The sequence below is a fragment of the Schistocerca cancellata genome, chromosome 6, assembly GCF_023864275.1.
Source record: "Schistocerca cancellata isolate TAMUIC-IGC-003103 chromosome 6, iqSchCanc2.1, whole genome shotgun sequence".
Lineage (NCBI taxonomy): Eukaryota > Metazoa > Arthropoda > Insecta > Orthoptera > Acrididae > Schistocerca > Schistocerca cancellata.
Window position 1 is genome coordinate 485300212 of NC_064631.1, and position 16958 is coordinate 485317169.

Genomic DNA, 16958 nt, shown 5'->3' on the forward strand with positions numbered 1-16958 from the left:
ATAGGTCCCCTAACTCTGACTTTAGAACATTTCTGTTCAAACTAGAGAGGATTCTTGATTTACTTTGTAAGAAGTAGCAGAAATTATTTATATGTGGGACTTCAATATAAATTTTGTATATGATGGTGCAAGAAAAAGGACATTGGCAGATCTCATAAATTCATATGATCTGATGCAGGCAGTGTTTTTTCCAACTAGGGTGCAGGGGAACAGTAGCACAGCCATAGACAATATTTTTATTTATTATTCATTACTAGATGGGCATTCTGTTAGTAAAAGGGTGAATGGCCTTTCAGACCATGATGCACAAAGTTTAACACTAAAAGGCTTTAGTACTCAAACAAATCTCATATTTAATTACAAACTATGTAGGAAAGTTAATCCAACAGCAATAGAGAGTTTTTTAAACCTTGTCAAGGAACACGAGTGGCAAGATGTTTATAGTGCCGATAATCAGAGATGATAAATATAATGCTTTCCTTAACACATTTCTCATGCTCTTTGAGATATGCTTTCCATTACAACATTCTGAATGTGGTACTAGCAGTAATAGGCAGCCCAGGTGGCTGACTAGTGGGATAAGGATATCATGTAGAACAAAACGGGAATTATATCAAAATGTTGGAAGTAGTCACAATAAAGCTACAGTAGCCCATTACAAACAGTATTGTAAAGTGCTTAAAAATGTTATTATGGAGGCCAAGAGTATGTGAACAGAATAGCAAATTCACAGGATAAAATTAAAACCATATGGTCAGTTGTGAAGGAAGTGTCTGGTCAGCAGCACAAGGTTGACAATATAAAGTCAGTTCACAGTAAAAATATTTCTGTTACTGATAAATCAGATATATGTACATTATTTACCAATTATTTTCTGAGCATTGCTGGTGAATTAAATAAAAATTTAGTTTCTACAGGGAATCATATACCTCTCTTGGCAAATGCCTTTCCAAGATTGATGTCTGAAGTACTCCTGCGTGATACAGACAATGGGGAGATTGAGTCAATAATTAAATCACTGAATCCCAAGGACTCTCCTGGATATGATGGAGTGCCTAGCAAAATATTAAAGTACTGTGCTGCACATGTTAGCCATGTATTTAGCCATATTTGTGATTTTTCCTTTAGGAATGGTCAGTTTCCTGAGTAATTAAAGTACTCAGTAGTAAAGCTGCTTTATAAAAAGGGAGAAAGGGATAATTTAGATAATTTTAGATCTATTTCTATGCCATCAGCGTTTGTTAAAGTTATTGAAAACACTGTGTATGTAAGGATAATTGATCATTTTATATCACACAATTTGCTCTCAAATGGCCAGGAGTTGGACCATTATGGAATACAGGGAGTAGCTCACAATTGGTTCACCTCTTACTTTAGTAAAAGACAACAAAAGGTCATTATTCACAATGTTGAGAATGGCTGTGATGTGGGGTACAGTCAAGTGGGAGGTGCCCAGGGTTCAGTGTTGGGGCCACTTCTGTTCCTTATTAATATAAATGATGTGCCCTCTAGTATTACAGGTAACTCAAAAACATTTCTGTTTGCTGACGACACTAGCTTGGCAGTAAAGGATGTTGTGTGCAACATTGGCTCGGTTTCAAATAGTGCAGTTAACAACCTAAGTTCATGGCTTGTAGAAAATAAACTACTGCTAAATCACACTAAGATTCAGTTTTTAGTGTTTCTAACACACAGTTCAACAAAACCTGATGTTTTAATTTCACAGAATGGGCATATGATTAATGAAATTGAACAGTTAAATTTTCTAGTTGTTCAGAAAGATAGTAATTTGTTGTGCAAAGCCCACATTCAGGACCTTGTTCAAAGACTTAATGCTGCCATTTTTACGGTTCTAATGGTATCTGAAGTGAGTGATCATTCGATACAAAAATTAGTCTACTTTGCTTATTTTCATTTGCTTATGCCATATGGTATTATATTTTTGAGTAACTCTTCCCATTCTAAAACGATATTTTAGGCTCAGAAACGAGCGGTTCAGGCAATAAGTGGTGTAAGTCCACGGACCTCTTGTCAACCCTTGTTCACGCGTTTGGGTATTTTAACATTGGCCTCTCAATATATATATATTCCTTACTGTCATTTCTTGTTAACTATATTAGCTTCTAGAATGAAATTTTCACTCTACAGTAGAGTGCACGCTGATATGAAACTTCCTGGCAGATTAAAACTGCAGAACTAGCACTCCTGAAAGAAAGGATATTGCGGAGACATGGCTTAGCCACAGCCTGGGGGATGTTTCTAGAATGAAATTTTCACTCTACAGCGGAGTGTGCGCTGATATGAAACTTCCTGGCAGATTAAAACTGTGTGCCGGACCGAGACTTGAACTCGGGACCTTTGCCTTCCGCGAGCAAGGTTCGCAGGAGAGCTTCTGTAAAGTTTGGAAGGTAGGAGACGAGGTACTGGCAGAAGTAAAGCTGTGAGAACGTGGCGTGAGTCGTGCTTGGGTAGCTCAGTCGGTAGAGCACTTGCCCGTGAAAGGCAAAGGTCCTGAGTTCGAGTCTCGGTCCGGCACAAATTTTTAATCTGCCAGGAAGTTTTATATTAGCTTATTCCCAAGAATAGTCAGCTTTCACTCAGTTAATACTCGGCACAAATCAAACCTGCATTTGGATCAGACTTCCTTAACTCTTGTGCAGAAAGGTGTGCAGCATACTGCTGTATCCATTTTCAAGAAGCTACCACTCAAATTAAAAAATCTTAGTAGTAATCCACGCGCTTTCAAATCAAAACTGAGGAGTTACCTCAGGGGTCACTCCTTCTATTATGTCATGGAATTCCTTGAAAAATTAAGCTGATTCTTGTTGTATAGTTGATTACTTTTACTTAAACTTCGGGTTCATAAACATTTATTTTTATCTGTTATTACTTTTATGTTGTAATTTCATGTACTGACACGTTCCGTGACCTCGGAGATTTGCTCCTCAATTTGGTACTATGGAACTTGACGTTAAATAAATAAACAAAGAAGTGGGAAAGATACAAATGTAACACGGCAAAACTCTTCACATCTCTCTATAATACTAAAACTTTATTACAGTCAAATCCTAGGTGTATAGTATTAATTTTCAAGAGAGTTAGCTTTATTTCATAGTACAAATAAATAATCATCTTGCAACCTAGTTTTTTCTCAGCAAGTGAAAAGAATGTTAGTCACATCAACTGTCAACAGATGCTCAGTTACTTTATATGATTCCTTGAATATATATTTGCCTGTATTCATAATAGGTGGCAATTTTGTCACAACACAAGTATGGCAATTTCATTTATTCGTGTTCAGTAGAAAGGCAAGAGCATTTCATGTAGTACAAACTTTATTTGAAATGAAAGTAAAATGATAAATGTCAATTATCAAATACTTACACAGATCTGACCATGATATTATCAGGCTTCAAGTCACCGTGTATTATTTCACAGCTGTGTAAACTTCGTATTGCTTCTATGATTTTACACATGAAACAAAATACCACATTCTCGTTCACGGCTCTCTGCAAAAGAATTATCAAAAGGAACAGTGGCATTAACATTTTTGAATAGTGTTTTACTACTTGATTGTTGCAGACAATTAGATTATTATGTAATCTTCTTTTGGTATTGAAACAGAATATTATTTCATCATCATTTAATAACTTTTAAGAGATTCAGAAAATTCATTATCACAAGTGTCTTAATCAGCAGCCATTTCAAATAAATCACAGCTAAGGATTTATGTTTCCCAAGAATGGAAAGGAGAGTTGGATGTCAGGATAGACACACAGGAGGGTTGCCAGTCATTTCACTGAGAAATAGTGAAACATTAAAGAGGACATTCCAACTTGAGTACATCTTCCAAAGCTCTCTGTTTCTTTTACAGAACTGAAAAATTAGTTCCATTTACACAAATAATTATTATTACAGTTGGAAAATGGCAGCTCAACGCTTTAGCAAAATATGATGTCCCTTTTTTGTAGTGTATTACTTCCGCGAAGACCCACCAAGTCAACATAACTGCAGTCGACTACCTTCCACAGTTTGTTACATCTGAATACACATTACATATTTCGCATCTAACACATAAAAGTGGTGATTTAGTCTCTTCCACAAACAAAACTGAAGAGCAATCATTCTCCATAACACTAGATAAACCAAAATTAATTACAGGATAACCTTGCAAAGCAAGTGTAGGCAACTTCCTCTGGAGTCCCCTTCCCTCTTGAGTCATACAGAAATATTTTTGAATGACATTAGATTCAGACAATTGAATAAAATTCTTAAATAATGTAAATATACTTATGACAATATTACGAAAAGAAAAGTTGCTACTCACGATATAGCGGAGATGCTGAGCTACAGATAGGCGCAACAAAAAGAGCATCAGTAAGTAAGCTTTCGGCCAACGAGGCCTTCACCAGAAAAACACACACACACACCCACACACACAAAACCACTGTTGGCCTCGGCAGCTAGAGACTGTGGTCATGGATGTTTGGGTGTGGTCGTGTATGTTTAAGTTGCGTTTGCGAGTGCACGCACGCACATATGTGTGTGTGTGTGTGTGTGTGTGTGTGTGGAGTCTTTTTGCTGTGACTATCTGTAATTCAGCATTTCTGCTCTATGGTGAGTAGCAACTATCCTTTTCATAATACTGTCATTATTACATCCTGGATTTTACATTGTTTGTAAATGCAATTACCTTGTTCACTTAAAATGATTTTGTAAAGTTCACAACACTACCGCAAAGAAAAAGAAAAAAATTGACTAAAGAATTTACTTTTTCACAAAAATTTGTCCAGCAACAAATATATACATTTAATCTGGAAAACAGTTTAAAGATATGACCAAAAACTGATTAGAAACAAAGAAAATTTAGCTTGTTAGAGCTTTTATACTTACATTTCCCTTCCTTGCCTCTGTTATGAAGTTCAGAACACTGCCATATTTAAGATATTCATGTACCATTATGCTGCCATCAGAATATTCATATACCCTACTTGGATTGGCAAAACACAAAGCCTAAAACAGACAGTGAAAATACTTTTTAGGCATTTTTATCTTCTATTTGGGAATTGTGCATATGTTAAAACCTTCACAAAACACTTCTGATCTCTTCTAAATATATTTCCATTTTCATGTGACCTCTAAATTTATGTTTATTAATAGTTTTTCTTTAAGTTTTGCTGACAGCCTTCAGTCAACAGTCACGATTAACAATGCACTGCAAAGATTTGCAAATTTTTGGATGCCTAGTGCCATCAACCACCAAAACAGCAGACTTCATTGCAGTAAGTTCATATTCCCAGAACATGGTGGAGCACTTTGAAACCGGACTTAGGGGTGAGCCAACATGCACAGACAGGGTGTAGAGGGAGGTGTGTCGGCAGCTTCTGTGACAAGGCCAATTCCTGGTGTTGCCAGGTTGCAAAATTTTCTACAATCTGCATGAAAAGCCAGCCAGCCTTGATAACTTGTAACATGCAGGCCCACCAGTAACAAGAGATGCTCCCTATGGGAAAGGTAAAATAACCTCAGTAAGTAGATACACAAGGTACTTGCAGAATTACCAGATTGATTCATAGACTCCAGACTCACTGCCATAAATGTTTTAACAGTTAATAATATTATGAAAAGGATAGATTGCTATCACAGTGAAGATGACACAATAAGTTGCAGACAGGGACAACAAAAAGTTTGGTGCACACAAAGCTTTTGGGCAAAGCATTCTTCAAGAAAGGAAAACAAACTCACATTAACACAGGCAAGCACACCTTTCACACACATAACGGACACACATGATGGCTAGCTCAAGAGGCTCCACCCAGAATACAATGGTGTCACACTGAACGGAAGCAGCAATCCGGAGTGGGGTGGGGAAGGATGAGAGGTCGCAGGGTACAGGTGGAGGGAGGAGTCAGCACTGCCTGGCGGATGGCAGAGCATGCTGGTAGGACAAGGCTGTGCAGCTTCATGAGGCTGTTGGGGAGTGATTGGAGAGGGGAGGGGGTGGCAATCGGGAAAGGAGAGCAGCAGAGAAGGGGAACAGAGCGGTGGATATGTTGGCAGAGAGCAATGCACAATGAGAGTGAGGGGACATGAATTGGAAGGACATGATGTGATGGAGGGGACATAAACTGTTTGGTGAAGAGTGTGGGGACAGAACATAACTGTAGGTTGAGGCTGCAAAGATTTTGGGAGTGGAAAGTGTTTGTAAGTGTAACTCCCATCTGTGCAGTTCAGGAAAGCTGGTGCTGAAGTGGAAGAACCAGATGGTTCAGGTTGTGAAGCAGCTACTGAAATCAAGTATGTTACGATCTGCTGCATGTTGCACCACAGGGTGGTCCACTTTGCTCTTGGCCACAATTTGGCAGTGGCCATTCTTCCATGTTCACAGCTAGTTGGCAGTGATTTTTTATACTGGTATAACTACTGCAGGAGCTGCCCTCTGGTGGCCTGGAAACCCCTACAAATTTGTGGCGTCATTAGAGGCACTAAAACAATATTCAAAATTTTGCCATTTATTACTAAAAATGCAAGTTGTTGCTTCTTCTGCGTCACTTGGTGGTTACTAATCCGGGAAAGAATATACTGCATTCAACAACGGACTCACGACTGCCGAGGTCACTGCATCAGCTTGAAGTGGAAGTCAATGATTCCTTGATGTGGTTTCCACCTGTTGGTAAGGTAGGCACACTCTGTTGATAGTTATGCTTTTGGGAATGGTGATGACAACATATGTGTTTTGGGTCACCCACAACAGGGAGTTTTCAGTCCCACCCAGATCACTGCCTGCATTGTCCCCTCAGTTGGACCGCAATGTCAGATGCTGTGCAGTTGTGCTGAATGCTAAATCTGGCCTATGCTGAAGTTAAGGACAGCTTCCGGCTTGGTCCGGAGTCTTGCTGGTAGATCCTCGGTCTACCCATCAGCACTGGTTGCTGTGCTGACATCAGTAATGGATGCTGAATTCCACCAGATGGCTTTGGATCACTAATCCCCTTAGAGTAGCAGATGCAAGACCAATGCAAGAACAATCTCACACACAAGATGTTACCAATCATACCAGAGAATTGAGTGCGAACAATGTGAACACCATCGATCCTATTGATCAAGTGCCAGAAGCTAGTGGGGGTGGAGTATTTATGTCAATGAGGAGAGGCTCTGCTCTATGATTTTATTTGTAATGATTAAACTGATTTTCCTCTGCCCGAGGTGTCAGCAGCCTACAGTTCTGCATCATTTGCTTAACAAATTTGTTACAAGGTCTTTACAGTCAAATTCTCACTAGTTGTCATCGTGTCCTACCTAATGTCTATTGTGTGATGTTACAGGAATAAAGAAGGAAGTTCAGTCTGCATTGTTCTAACCATTTTCTGCTGGAATGTTTGCTGACTCTCTTAAGAGTGGCAAGTGGCTGTTTTGCCTGACCCAGTAATGGTGCTGAAATGTTTATGCTTACCGAATGGTGCATAGTGGACTACCCTGTGGCACAATATGTTGCTGAATACAACAATAGCCCACTTCACAACTCAGACCATCTGGATCATCCCCTCCACCATCAGCTTTTCTGAACAGCACTGATGGGAGCTAAACTTACTTACAGGATGTTCTCCACTCTCCGAATCTTTCCCACCTAAACCTATTGTCCCTACCCCCTAATGGTCTAGCGGTTCTGGCGCTGCAGTCCGGAACCGCGGGACTGCTGCGGTCGCAGGTTCGAATCCTGCCTCGGGCATGGGTGTGTGTTATGTCCTTAGGTTAGTTAGGTTTAAGTAGTTCTAAGTTCTAGGGGACTTATGACCTAAGATGTTGAGTCCCATAGTGCTCAGAGCCATTTGAACCATACCCCCTAAACACAACAGCTTCCACTCCCTCTCTCACTGTCCTATCACCTCCTCCCAATTCATGTCCCCTCAACCCCATTGCATACCGCTCTCTGCTAGTGCATCCACTGGTCTTTCCCCCTTCTCTGCTCAGCTCCTTTTGCAGCCCCCCCCCCCCTAAATTCCACCCTCCCAGCCACCCAACACTGCACCGGGGCAGCCTTGTCCTGCCACCATCTAGTCCCTGCATGCCCTGCCAAGCAGTGCTGACTCCTTTAACCCCAACTGTACCCTGCTATCCCTTCCGGTTCCCCACCCCACTCCTTGTTCTTGATTCTTACAAGTACATGGTGCATCTTGCATCAGCAGTCACCACCCTTCGAAATACAAATACCGGGTTGCCCCTGCACCACTTTGCTCAGCTAGAGAAAACTTGAGAAACTTGAAGCATGCAGTTCTTGTTTCAGACTCATACACTGGGCAAAATGAACACATCAAACTGAACCTAACACTATTAAAACTAGCTCACATTCCTGATCTGGAAATAAATGTCCTAATGTCTGAACATTGATTCTTGCTAAATGATACTGACTTTTAGTATAATAATAATAAAAACTAGCAAAGAAAAACAATACATTTACATGCCAAACACCTCAATCAAAATTATAAAATCAGCCAAGAGGAATCAGTCTAAAATCTTAGTTCTTTAAATGTCCAGAAATGAATATCTGCGCACCAAAAGTCTGGAAAGCTCTACAACTAAGAAGAAAGAGAACTCATGACAGCCTGTCAACTGGATAAATACAAGACAGCTGAGATTTGAAAAAGGCTCACACTTGATGATTAAATTTAAATAAACTTTAAAAAAACTCTGTACTTCCTTTTTAGAGCTTAATCTGGAAAGAAAGGGCAAGAAAGACCTTCGCAGACTAGCAAACTTCAAATACATTTTAGTACAGCTGAACATATGCTCCAGTGATAAAACTTCAGAGAATGAGGGTGCCAGTAACATTGTTTGTGACTAGAATATTAAGAAGTACTTTAGTATGCAGTTGTGACAAGTGTAATAATACTACAGACATTCTAAGCATAATGCTTACAAAAACTGAGAATATGAAAGGTTTGTGTGTTAATGTGATATGAAACAGATCTGTACTGTGCTGTGATTTAAAACTAATGTCAGTAATAAATCTTACGCCATATACTTTCCCAAAAGTTTCAGGCTTCAAGTGAACCAGGTCTTGCACAGTATTAAATTGTAACCTTCCAACCAATAACTATAATGAAGCAGTTGGTATACTATATCACAAGAGTGCATGTTAACATGTACCACACATACATGAACTTTGAAATTATTTGAATCATATGGTTAATTAATTCAAGTGGGCTGTCTCAGACCTTTCTCTCAAAATTGACTTTCAAGGAGTTAGTTCACTTTAATTCTGAACCATTTATATATCTCCTCTCAATAGCCAGCAAGATGATCTTCATACAACTCAATGGGGACATATGATGTGATTCTTTGCTTCCTAACTGTTACATGTGAAGGAAGTCAGTTATTATTTGTAATAGTTATTTTGAGCAATTAGTTCATGAGTCAGTATGAAGTGTAAATGTTGGCATAACTTAGTAGACCTCTTAGCAATAAAAAATCTTGATCAAATACGTCTGCCATTCGTTGCAGTGAGATTGAATACCATAACATGCAAATCCACCAAAAATAAATATCTATTTAAAAAAGCAGCTAGAAATTCGATTGACGCCTTAAGTGGTGACCTAATCTCATTATTCTACACTGAATAAACTTAGGTGTTTTAGTCAAGGGTGATTAATTCCACAAGTGGGGTTCTGAAGTAAAAAGAATGAAGTTAAACTTACTGTTGAACTCGAAATCAATAAAGTTGTACCCTGTGCCCTTACGTTTGCATGCAAAAAGAAGTATCAAGAAAATTAAATATGCATTATTCTCTGACATTATAGCCCCCCCCCCCCCCCCAATACATAGTATGAGAACAACAAGAAGTAAGATTTCCCATATTTTTAAATAAACAACCATTTATTCCCTATAACATTTGTATCACTTTAAAGATTGAAGAATGCTTTATTTTTTCACATATCGCCATTTCAGTCAATCCTTTTTTGTAGGCACTGTGGCAGTTTTACGATGTCCGTGTCATACCAGCTCACTGCCATGTCCTTCAGGAAGAGCCGAACCTAACCTTTCACCTCATCGTTGTAGCAGAACCACCATCTAGACAAATGTTCCTTAAATGTAGGTAACAGGTGGTAGTCACTTGGTGCCAAGCCTGGACTGTGTGGTGGGCAGATGATGACATTCCTATGAAAAGTTTTCAGGATATTGATGGTTTGAAAGACACCACATGGGTGGGTGCTGTCGTGGAGAATGCTTCTGCATTTACTCAACATCTCTGTTCTCCATTTTGAATTGCCTTCTGAGTTTTTCCAATGTTTCACAATACCTGTCAGCATCTATAGTTGACCCAGCAGACAGCAAGCTGACCAACAGTAACCCATTCTGGTCCCCAAACACAGTTGCCATGACTTACTGGCATACTGGATTTGTTAGAATTTTTGTAGCTTGAGCAACAAGGGATGCCGCCATTTGCAGGGCTGTTGTGAAGTTCCATCATCCATGATAATTGAGCCCAAGAAGTTGTCCATTTTTGTCTACAAAGAGGTGAGGAAATTCACAGGAAGAATCAACTCATTGTTGCTTGTTTCTTCTTCTCAGAATATGCAGTACCCACCTTACACACACCTGCTGATATTTCAACTTTTCCATTGAAGCCCTGTGGATGGTGCCCCAAGACGCCTCTCAGGAACCCAACTGCAAAGAGTATCCATTGTGATCCTCCAATCTTTATGCATGATTTCTTCAGTCATGGCAACTGCCCGACTGAGTTCAAGTACAACCACCTATAAACTCTTCACCGCCACTTGCAAACATTTTTCACATTCATGCGGGCCTGTCCATACACTTTCGAAAATTGGTGATGAATTTCAATCAGTTTAATACCTTTTGCATTAAAAAATCAAATGACTGCACGAACTTTGCACCTGAGCGACATACGCGCATATATATTTGTGAGTAGGGGAACCACCGATCACAACAGTGAGGCCAACAGCCACTTGAACAGTTTGTCTGTGTCCCCAGTGCTTTGGAAACCTTTCTTTTGGAATAGTCCTTGTACTAATGTTATTGAATAATAAGTATGTATGCACCCAGAATGCACTCAGTCATTCCAAAATACACTACCCGCCTTCATCGCTGAGGTCGTTAACGCATACTTGTGAGGTTGCACTCAAGCCAGGGGTAAGCTGGTTTGAATCCTGGAGGTGGGAAAAATTTTCATTGCCAATATATGACTGGCAAGTGGAGAAGAGGTGGTGGTGTAAGGTTCCTCATCACCAGACTTTGCACCAATATCCTGGTTTAAATGCCAAACCTCTCTGCAGTGTCTCATGAAGCAAGGGCATGTGACACTGTTGATGGTCATCCATCCTTTTGATGGAGACATTAAGCTTGGCCACCCCCTTGGTCATCATCACACAAAAATTACACTACATCATGCACAGGCACACACATGTGCACACACACACACACACACACACACACACACACACACACACACAAATACGTATTTGTGGTATTATGAAAAATGTAATGGAACATGCTGAGTGGGGAAAAAAAAACATTTCAAATGCACTGATAAGCACAACCCCTGCTAACCATTGAAAACAAACAAGTCCGAAAACATGTTTGCATAAGTTCTCGACCAATCAGAACAAAGCATGGTTTGCACTAACATAGTATAACAGCCATTTGTAAACCTGTCCCCTTCCAAATGTAAATTATTTATTAAAGAAGAATATGTGGGATAAGGCAAATGCAATGAATGATTAGGAGCATGTGTTACTACAATTTTAAAAATCAAATAGAAAAACTATATGGATGGATATGAAGCAAATACTACATTTGCATGTTAGTACTGTTGCAGCAATATGTGACAATACTGTCGATCGAAGACATTATAAAAGCGTAACAGGATTTTTTAAAAGAGCAAACATATAATGTACAACTTTTTCAACTGAGAGACTGAGTCTGTTTAGCAACCTGTTTCAAAAAGCTCCACTCTGACTGCACCTTATCTTGTTGCAGGATTCCAAGATGGTATTTGATGATTCTGCATTGAAAATATCATATGCAGATTCATCACCTACCTGTTCCAGGAAATGATGTGTCTCGTATATTGTTACTGTATTTGTCATGAAATAGATGTTGTGGGATTGCAGTTCTAGAGTGTCCACATTTTGAAACACATGGCTCTGACACATTTACAAAGTACAGTTGCCTATTCAGTATCCTACTCCATGGTATTTGAGAAACAGTTTCAGTGACTTGACACAGTTAAAAGGTTATTAACATTAAAGTACAGTCCTCGTAATGTTCAAATCTCATATCATGCACATGCATTATTTTACCAGTCAGTGTCCCTTTCACACACAAAAACTGTCTTAGTTCATCCAGGAACAAAAGTACAATGCATAGTTTACACTGTATTTCTGTAGTTCACATTGATATGGTGCTAATATTAATTGAAATGTTCTCTCTGTGTCCTCATACATGTAAGTCAACACATCAGCCATGCCATCACTTCAACAATCATCATATCATTTCCTCCTCACTTACCCCTATCCCTCAGTTCTGATAGTTAAAACAGACACTTACAGCAGAGATGCAGTGAAACATGTATATTCAGACAGATGTATTTGTAATATGTGCATGTGATACAATTTACTCGTGATAATTAAACTGACGTCTTTACAAATTACAGTATAGCTCACATTCACATAAAACCTAGATATTTTATTTTCAGGAAATGAATATTAAGGATCACATTGATAACAACCCTTTACAATTTATTGTATTTGTACTATGTGTGGTTGTATGGTATTTTTCCTGCTAAATGTCAAACAAAAATAAAACTATTTATGTAAACTGGAACGGATGAACAGATTTTCCCTTTGAATATTTACTTCTTCTTTGGCATGTAACTTGCTTTGAGAGATCGAGACTCAGTGTATATTACTGTGTTTTTAAGCTATTAATAGTTTGTTTTATTTATCTGGTTTTTGATTGTTTTATTTGTTCCTGTTTCTTCAATAATATTTAACAGTATTGTGGTGTGGCATGAGATGGAGTGTCAGCAGTCGGTTATTAAATTTTTATAAAAGTTCGGTGTGATTGGAGAGTATTGTAAACATCCATGTATGTTGTGTTCAGATGGGTCAGAACAAGACTTTGTCTGAGTAGTCATCCGATGGTTACATGTGGCGATGTCACTGTGACAATTTGTGGAGACCAATCCAGCATGGTACCCAGATTGAGAGACTGTGCATCAGTTTGTGCTTTGCAGTGGCATTAATGTTTTACTTTTGTTATGAGTCTTCTGCAAAATATGCCGCACACAAAACCAATGTTAGTGAATGAACAGTAGTACTTTGGTTTTATTTTTGTTATGTGTGTGGAGAAGTTATTAAATATAGCAAATCCATTGAAGGCATTAGGTGATAGTCAAAACTGATGCTTCATATTTTGGTAAAATCTAGTTTGGGGGGGGGGCACAATGGTACGGTGCAATGGTTTGGATGGGCTGTTATTTTGGGTGAGGATTCTTTGGGTGCTGTATTTCAGGTGGTGGAAAATCGGACTATGTGGATTTTGTGAACCTCCCAGCACAGCAATTAGAGGTATTACAGAATAGACCACACTATTTCTCCTCCAAAGGGCCGCAGAAATGTTGTCGGGAACATGACTGGAAGCAATGTAATGGCACAACAATGAGTCACTAAGTTGCAAAAATAGCTGTGGCTTCTTAGCAAATACATCACAGCCTGGCAGACCTACAACGACGAGGGGGCTAGACCAAGCACTGCTGCAGCACAGAACAGCAAGCAGCCCCCACAAGCCCAGTCAGTCACTACCACACACCATCTTCCTCACCAAGCACACCTTCTAGGACTTGGAGCCTCTCCACTGGTGGGTCACTTCAACACTCACTCCATTAGCAGCTCAACTCCTGCCCTCAGGGCAGCTGTTCCCCATTGTATTATGGAGCAGGGAACATGGTGCCTTACGCCGCCACCCATAGAGGCAGGATTTCCCACCAGGCGCTTAGCATTTTCTGCAAGCGTTCCGCTCATTGTCTGTGCTGCTGGTGTCACTTGCACACACTTCTAACTGGGTTGCATGCTGCTAGCTGGCTGCAAGAGTCACCATTCAGCAGTGCAAATGTCATGATCCACTGGCTAATTGTCCACTGTCACTGTACTGTATACGTCAACTGTGCCATGCACCCAGAGAGGTGTTGTTGCTATACTGTGGTGTCAGAGTGTAGCTGAATGGCTTGTAACGAAATGACTGACTTGTTAATGTTATTTTACTAAGCTGCCATTAACCAGCACCCTTATCACAGCCTACTGCCACAGCCCAGTGGCCTTTCACTTCCAGGTCAACTTCACTTGGCAACAGAAGATGGATCAAAAATGCCTAAATTTGCTGTCAATAGATGAAGATGACTTGACTATTGCACGGTTACCATTTTGTTGACGTACTGTGGGGTTCTCTCTCTCTCTCTACTGTGGGCATCATGGAGAGTAAATGCTTTCTTTTTACCATATGTGTAAGAGTATTGGTAAGCTCAGCATGAGGCAGGTAGTCACAGTCAGTGTTCTGTAAGTATGTAAATAGGAAGGTTAGTTTTGCAATACATGTTGTCATGAATAATGGGCATGGCTCACTGTTTAGGATTATATAAGATAGTAATTACATGTAGTGATTCAGGAGGGAAAGGTAAGCACTGTCGAGAAATATTCATTATTCCCAAAGTATAAGTAACAGCTATGAGCAGTCAGTCAGGCAGAGTAGTTACAGTTACAGTAAGAAGTGTTATCATAAGTGTTCAGTTAAGTCTCCTTCTCCTAATTTGATTTTGTTTTGCTGTGTTGTTGTATTTATTAAATAGAGTTTTCATGAAAGGCGAGTCTGAGAATGGTAGGAAATGTGTGTTGATCTGGGCCATTTCAAACGGGCAATGGTGTTGAGCAAGGAAAACAGCTTGGTACATAAGCTTGTAAAATAGTGAGAAGTTTCAGGATAGTGGTATGTGTAAGTATCTTTGTGTGTGTGTGTGTGTGTGTGTGTGTGTGTGTGTGTGTGTGTGTGTGTGTGTGTGTGTTTATTTGAGTGATTGATAGTCAGTACCACCAAGAGCAGGTTACAAGGGGCTACAATGGAGGAGGAATTCCATATCATCGTAGCCAAAGTAGATAAGATGCAAGCGGACAGTGCAAAGTTGTCCAAGAGACTGGAAGACATTCAGGCGAGGGAGAAGGAAATAGTGCTTCTCAATTCTCGGGAGTACGTGAAGGAGAGTCAGAGAAGGCTCTATCACTGATGGATTGAAAATGGGCCTAAGGATGTGAGAAATAAGATGATTTTGGAAAGGTTGGAAAGAAGGGAAACAGAGAAAGCAGAGAGGTGGGAGAAGGAGAAAGCTGAAACGGAGAGGAACAGGCTTGTGTCTGGTTTAAATGATGATCTTTTAAGTGGAAAAATTAAGATGGTCAATGAACAGTGTACTAGTGTTGTGCAAATCGCTCAGAATTCATGCAATATACAGAGTACTAACATTGTGAATATTAAAAGAGTAACGTAGAAGTATCAGCTCCAACATGTGGGATTGTGGAGCCTAAGGTAGCTGTAGTGCCAGAACAGAGTAAGGGTGGGCTGTACTAAAGTAAATAAGTGTGTTGATAGCAACATGGGTGATGTAAGTGTAGTAGTACCTAACCCACTGTGTGATAATGGGGGCTGTTCAAGAGGCCGTGAAACCTGGGCCAGATGTACAGAGAAGTTCATGTGCCACTGATTCTTGTGGTATGCAGAGCAGAACTGCAGACAATGATGCTATTGCAGATACTATGGAGAATGTATGGGAAGCTGTTGATGATGATAACTGTGTTAAAAATATTGTGGAAGAAATGGTACAGATGCATATATTTCCTCAGAAGCATGATGAACATCTTGTTGTTGTTGCTGTGGTCTTCAGTCCTGAGACTGATTTGATGTAGCTCCCCATGCTGCTCTATCCTGTGTAAGTTTCTTCATCTCCCAGTACCTACCGTAACCTACATCTTTCTGAATCTGCTTAGTGTATTCACAAACATAGGAAAAGGAGATGATAACGATAGGGCTGACAAGGCAGAATCTTTTGAAGAGTGTGTGCCTCCGGTTCAGAATGTAACAGCAATGTGAGAACTTGGTCACAGCCTTGCAGAACAAGCTGTTGACATGCACTGTGAGCTGTTTACAAAACAGCCGCAGTCTGAGGTGTGTTTGGTCCTAATATAGCTGAAGGTCATGATAAAACTGGAGAGAAAACTTTATGCCTGATTGTCATGCCAGAACTGACCTTCAGTGGTGAATGGTGAATCTTGGAAGGAGAAAACTCCAGGTAGGGTACGCTGTCGCCAGTAAAGTACTGTTGCAAAGGTGTACCTGTCTTAAGGAACAAACCAGTTAAATTGCATACAAATCCACTAAGGATTAATTTGCAAAACATAGCGCCATGAGGCACCAGGAAGCACCTTTGGGTGAGCAGGGGTACCAGAAAGCTGAGCATTTCGGGAACAGTAGTGTCTGTTACTGACATTAAGGTGAGAGAGACGAGTGCAACTATTGGTTGACGTACTGTGAGTGGTAATACCATATGTGATTCATTTGCAAGGATAGGTTTGGGAATGTGCTTTCTAGGAGAGTATAAGGCATATTATTGTGGCAGGGACAAGGTTCCGAATGATGTTCCAAAACAATGTGTTTTAAAACCACTGTCTAGGCAAAAGAGATGTCATGCATAAGAGATTAATTGGGCCAGACCAGGTACTGTTAAAGGTGATTTGTTAAGGATACTGCAGTGAGAGAAAAAGATCTTTAGAGTATCATTCTCATTTGTAAGTGGAAAGCTTGAAGTATAAACATATCTGTTGTGTGGATGACATTGTGACATATGTAGTAGTAATAAACATGTTTACTAGTATTTAAGAGGGTATAAGCCTTCT

General features: G+C 39.8%; 1 protein-coding gene across 1 annotated transcript in view; it reads right to left on the reverse strand.

The window, feature by feature from the left end:
• LOC126191184 (mitotic checkpoint serine/threonine-protein kinase BUB1-like) overlaps window positions 1-16958 on the reverse strand; it is a 249309-nt gene that overhangs the window by 42587 nt on the left and 189764 nt on the right. The window contains exons 15-16 of the mRNA XM_049931959.1: window positions 4894-5013; window positions 3385-3509 (exon numbers count right to left, since the gene is read on the reverse strand). Coding sequence (XP_049787916.1) covers window positions 3385-3509; window positions 4894-5013 — 245 coding nt within the window. The remainder of the gene's footprint in view (window positions 1-3384; window positions 3510-4893; window positions 5014-16958) is intronic.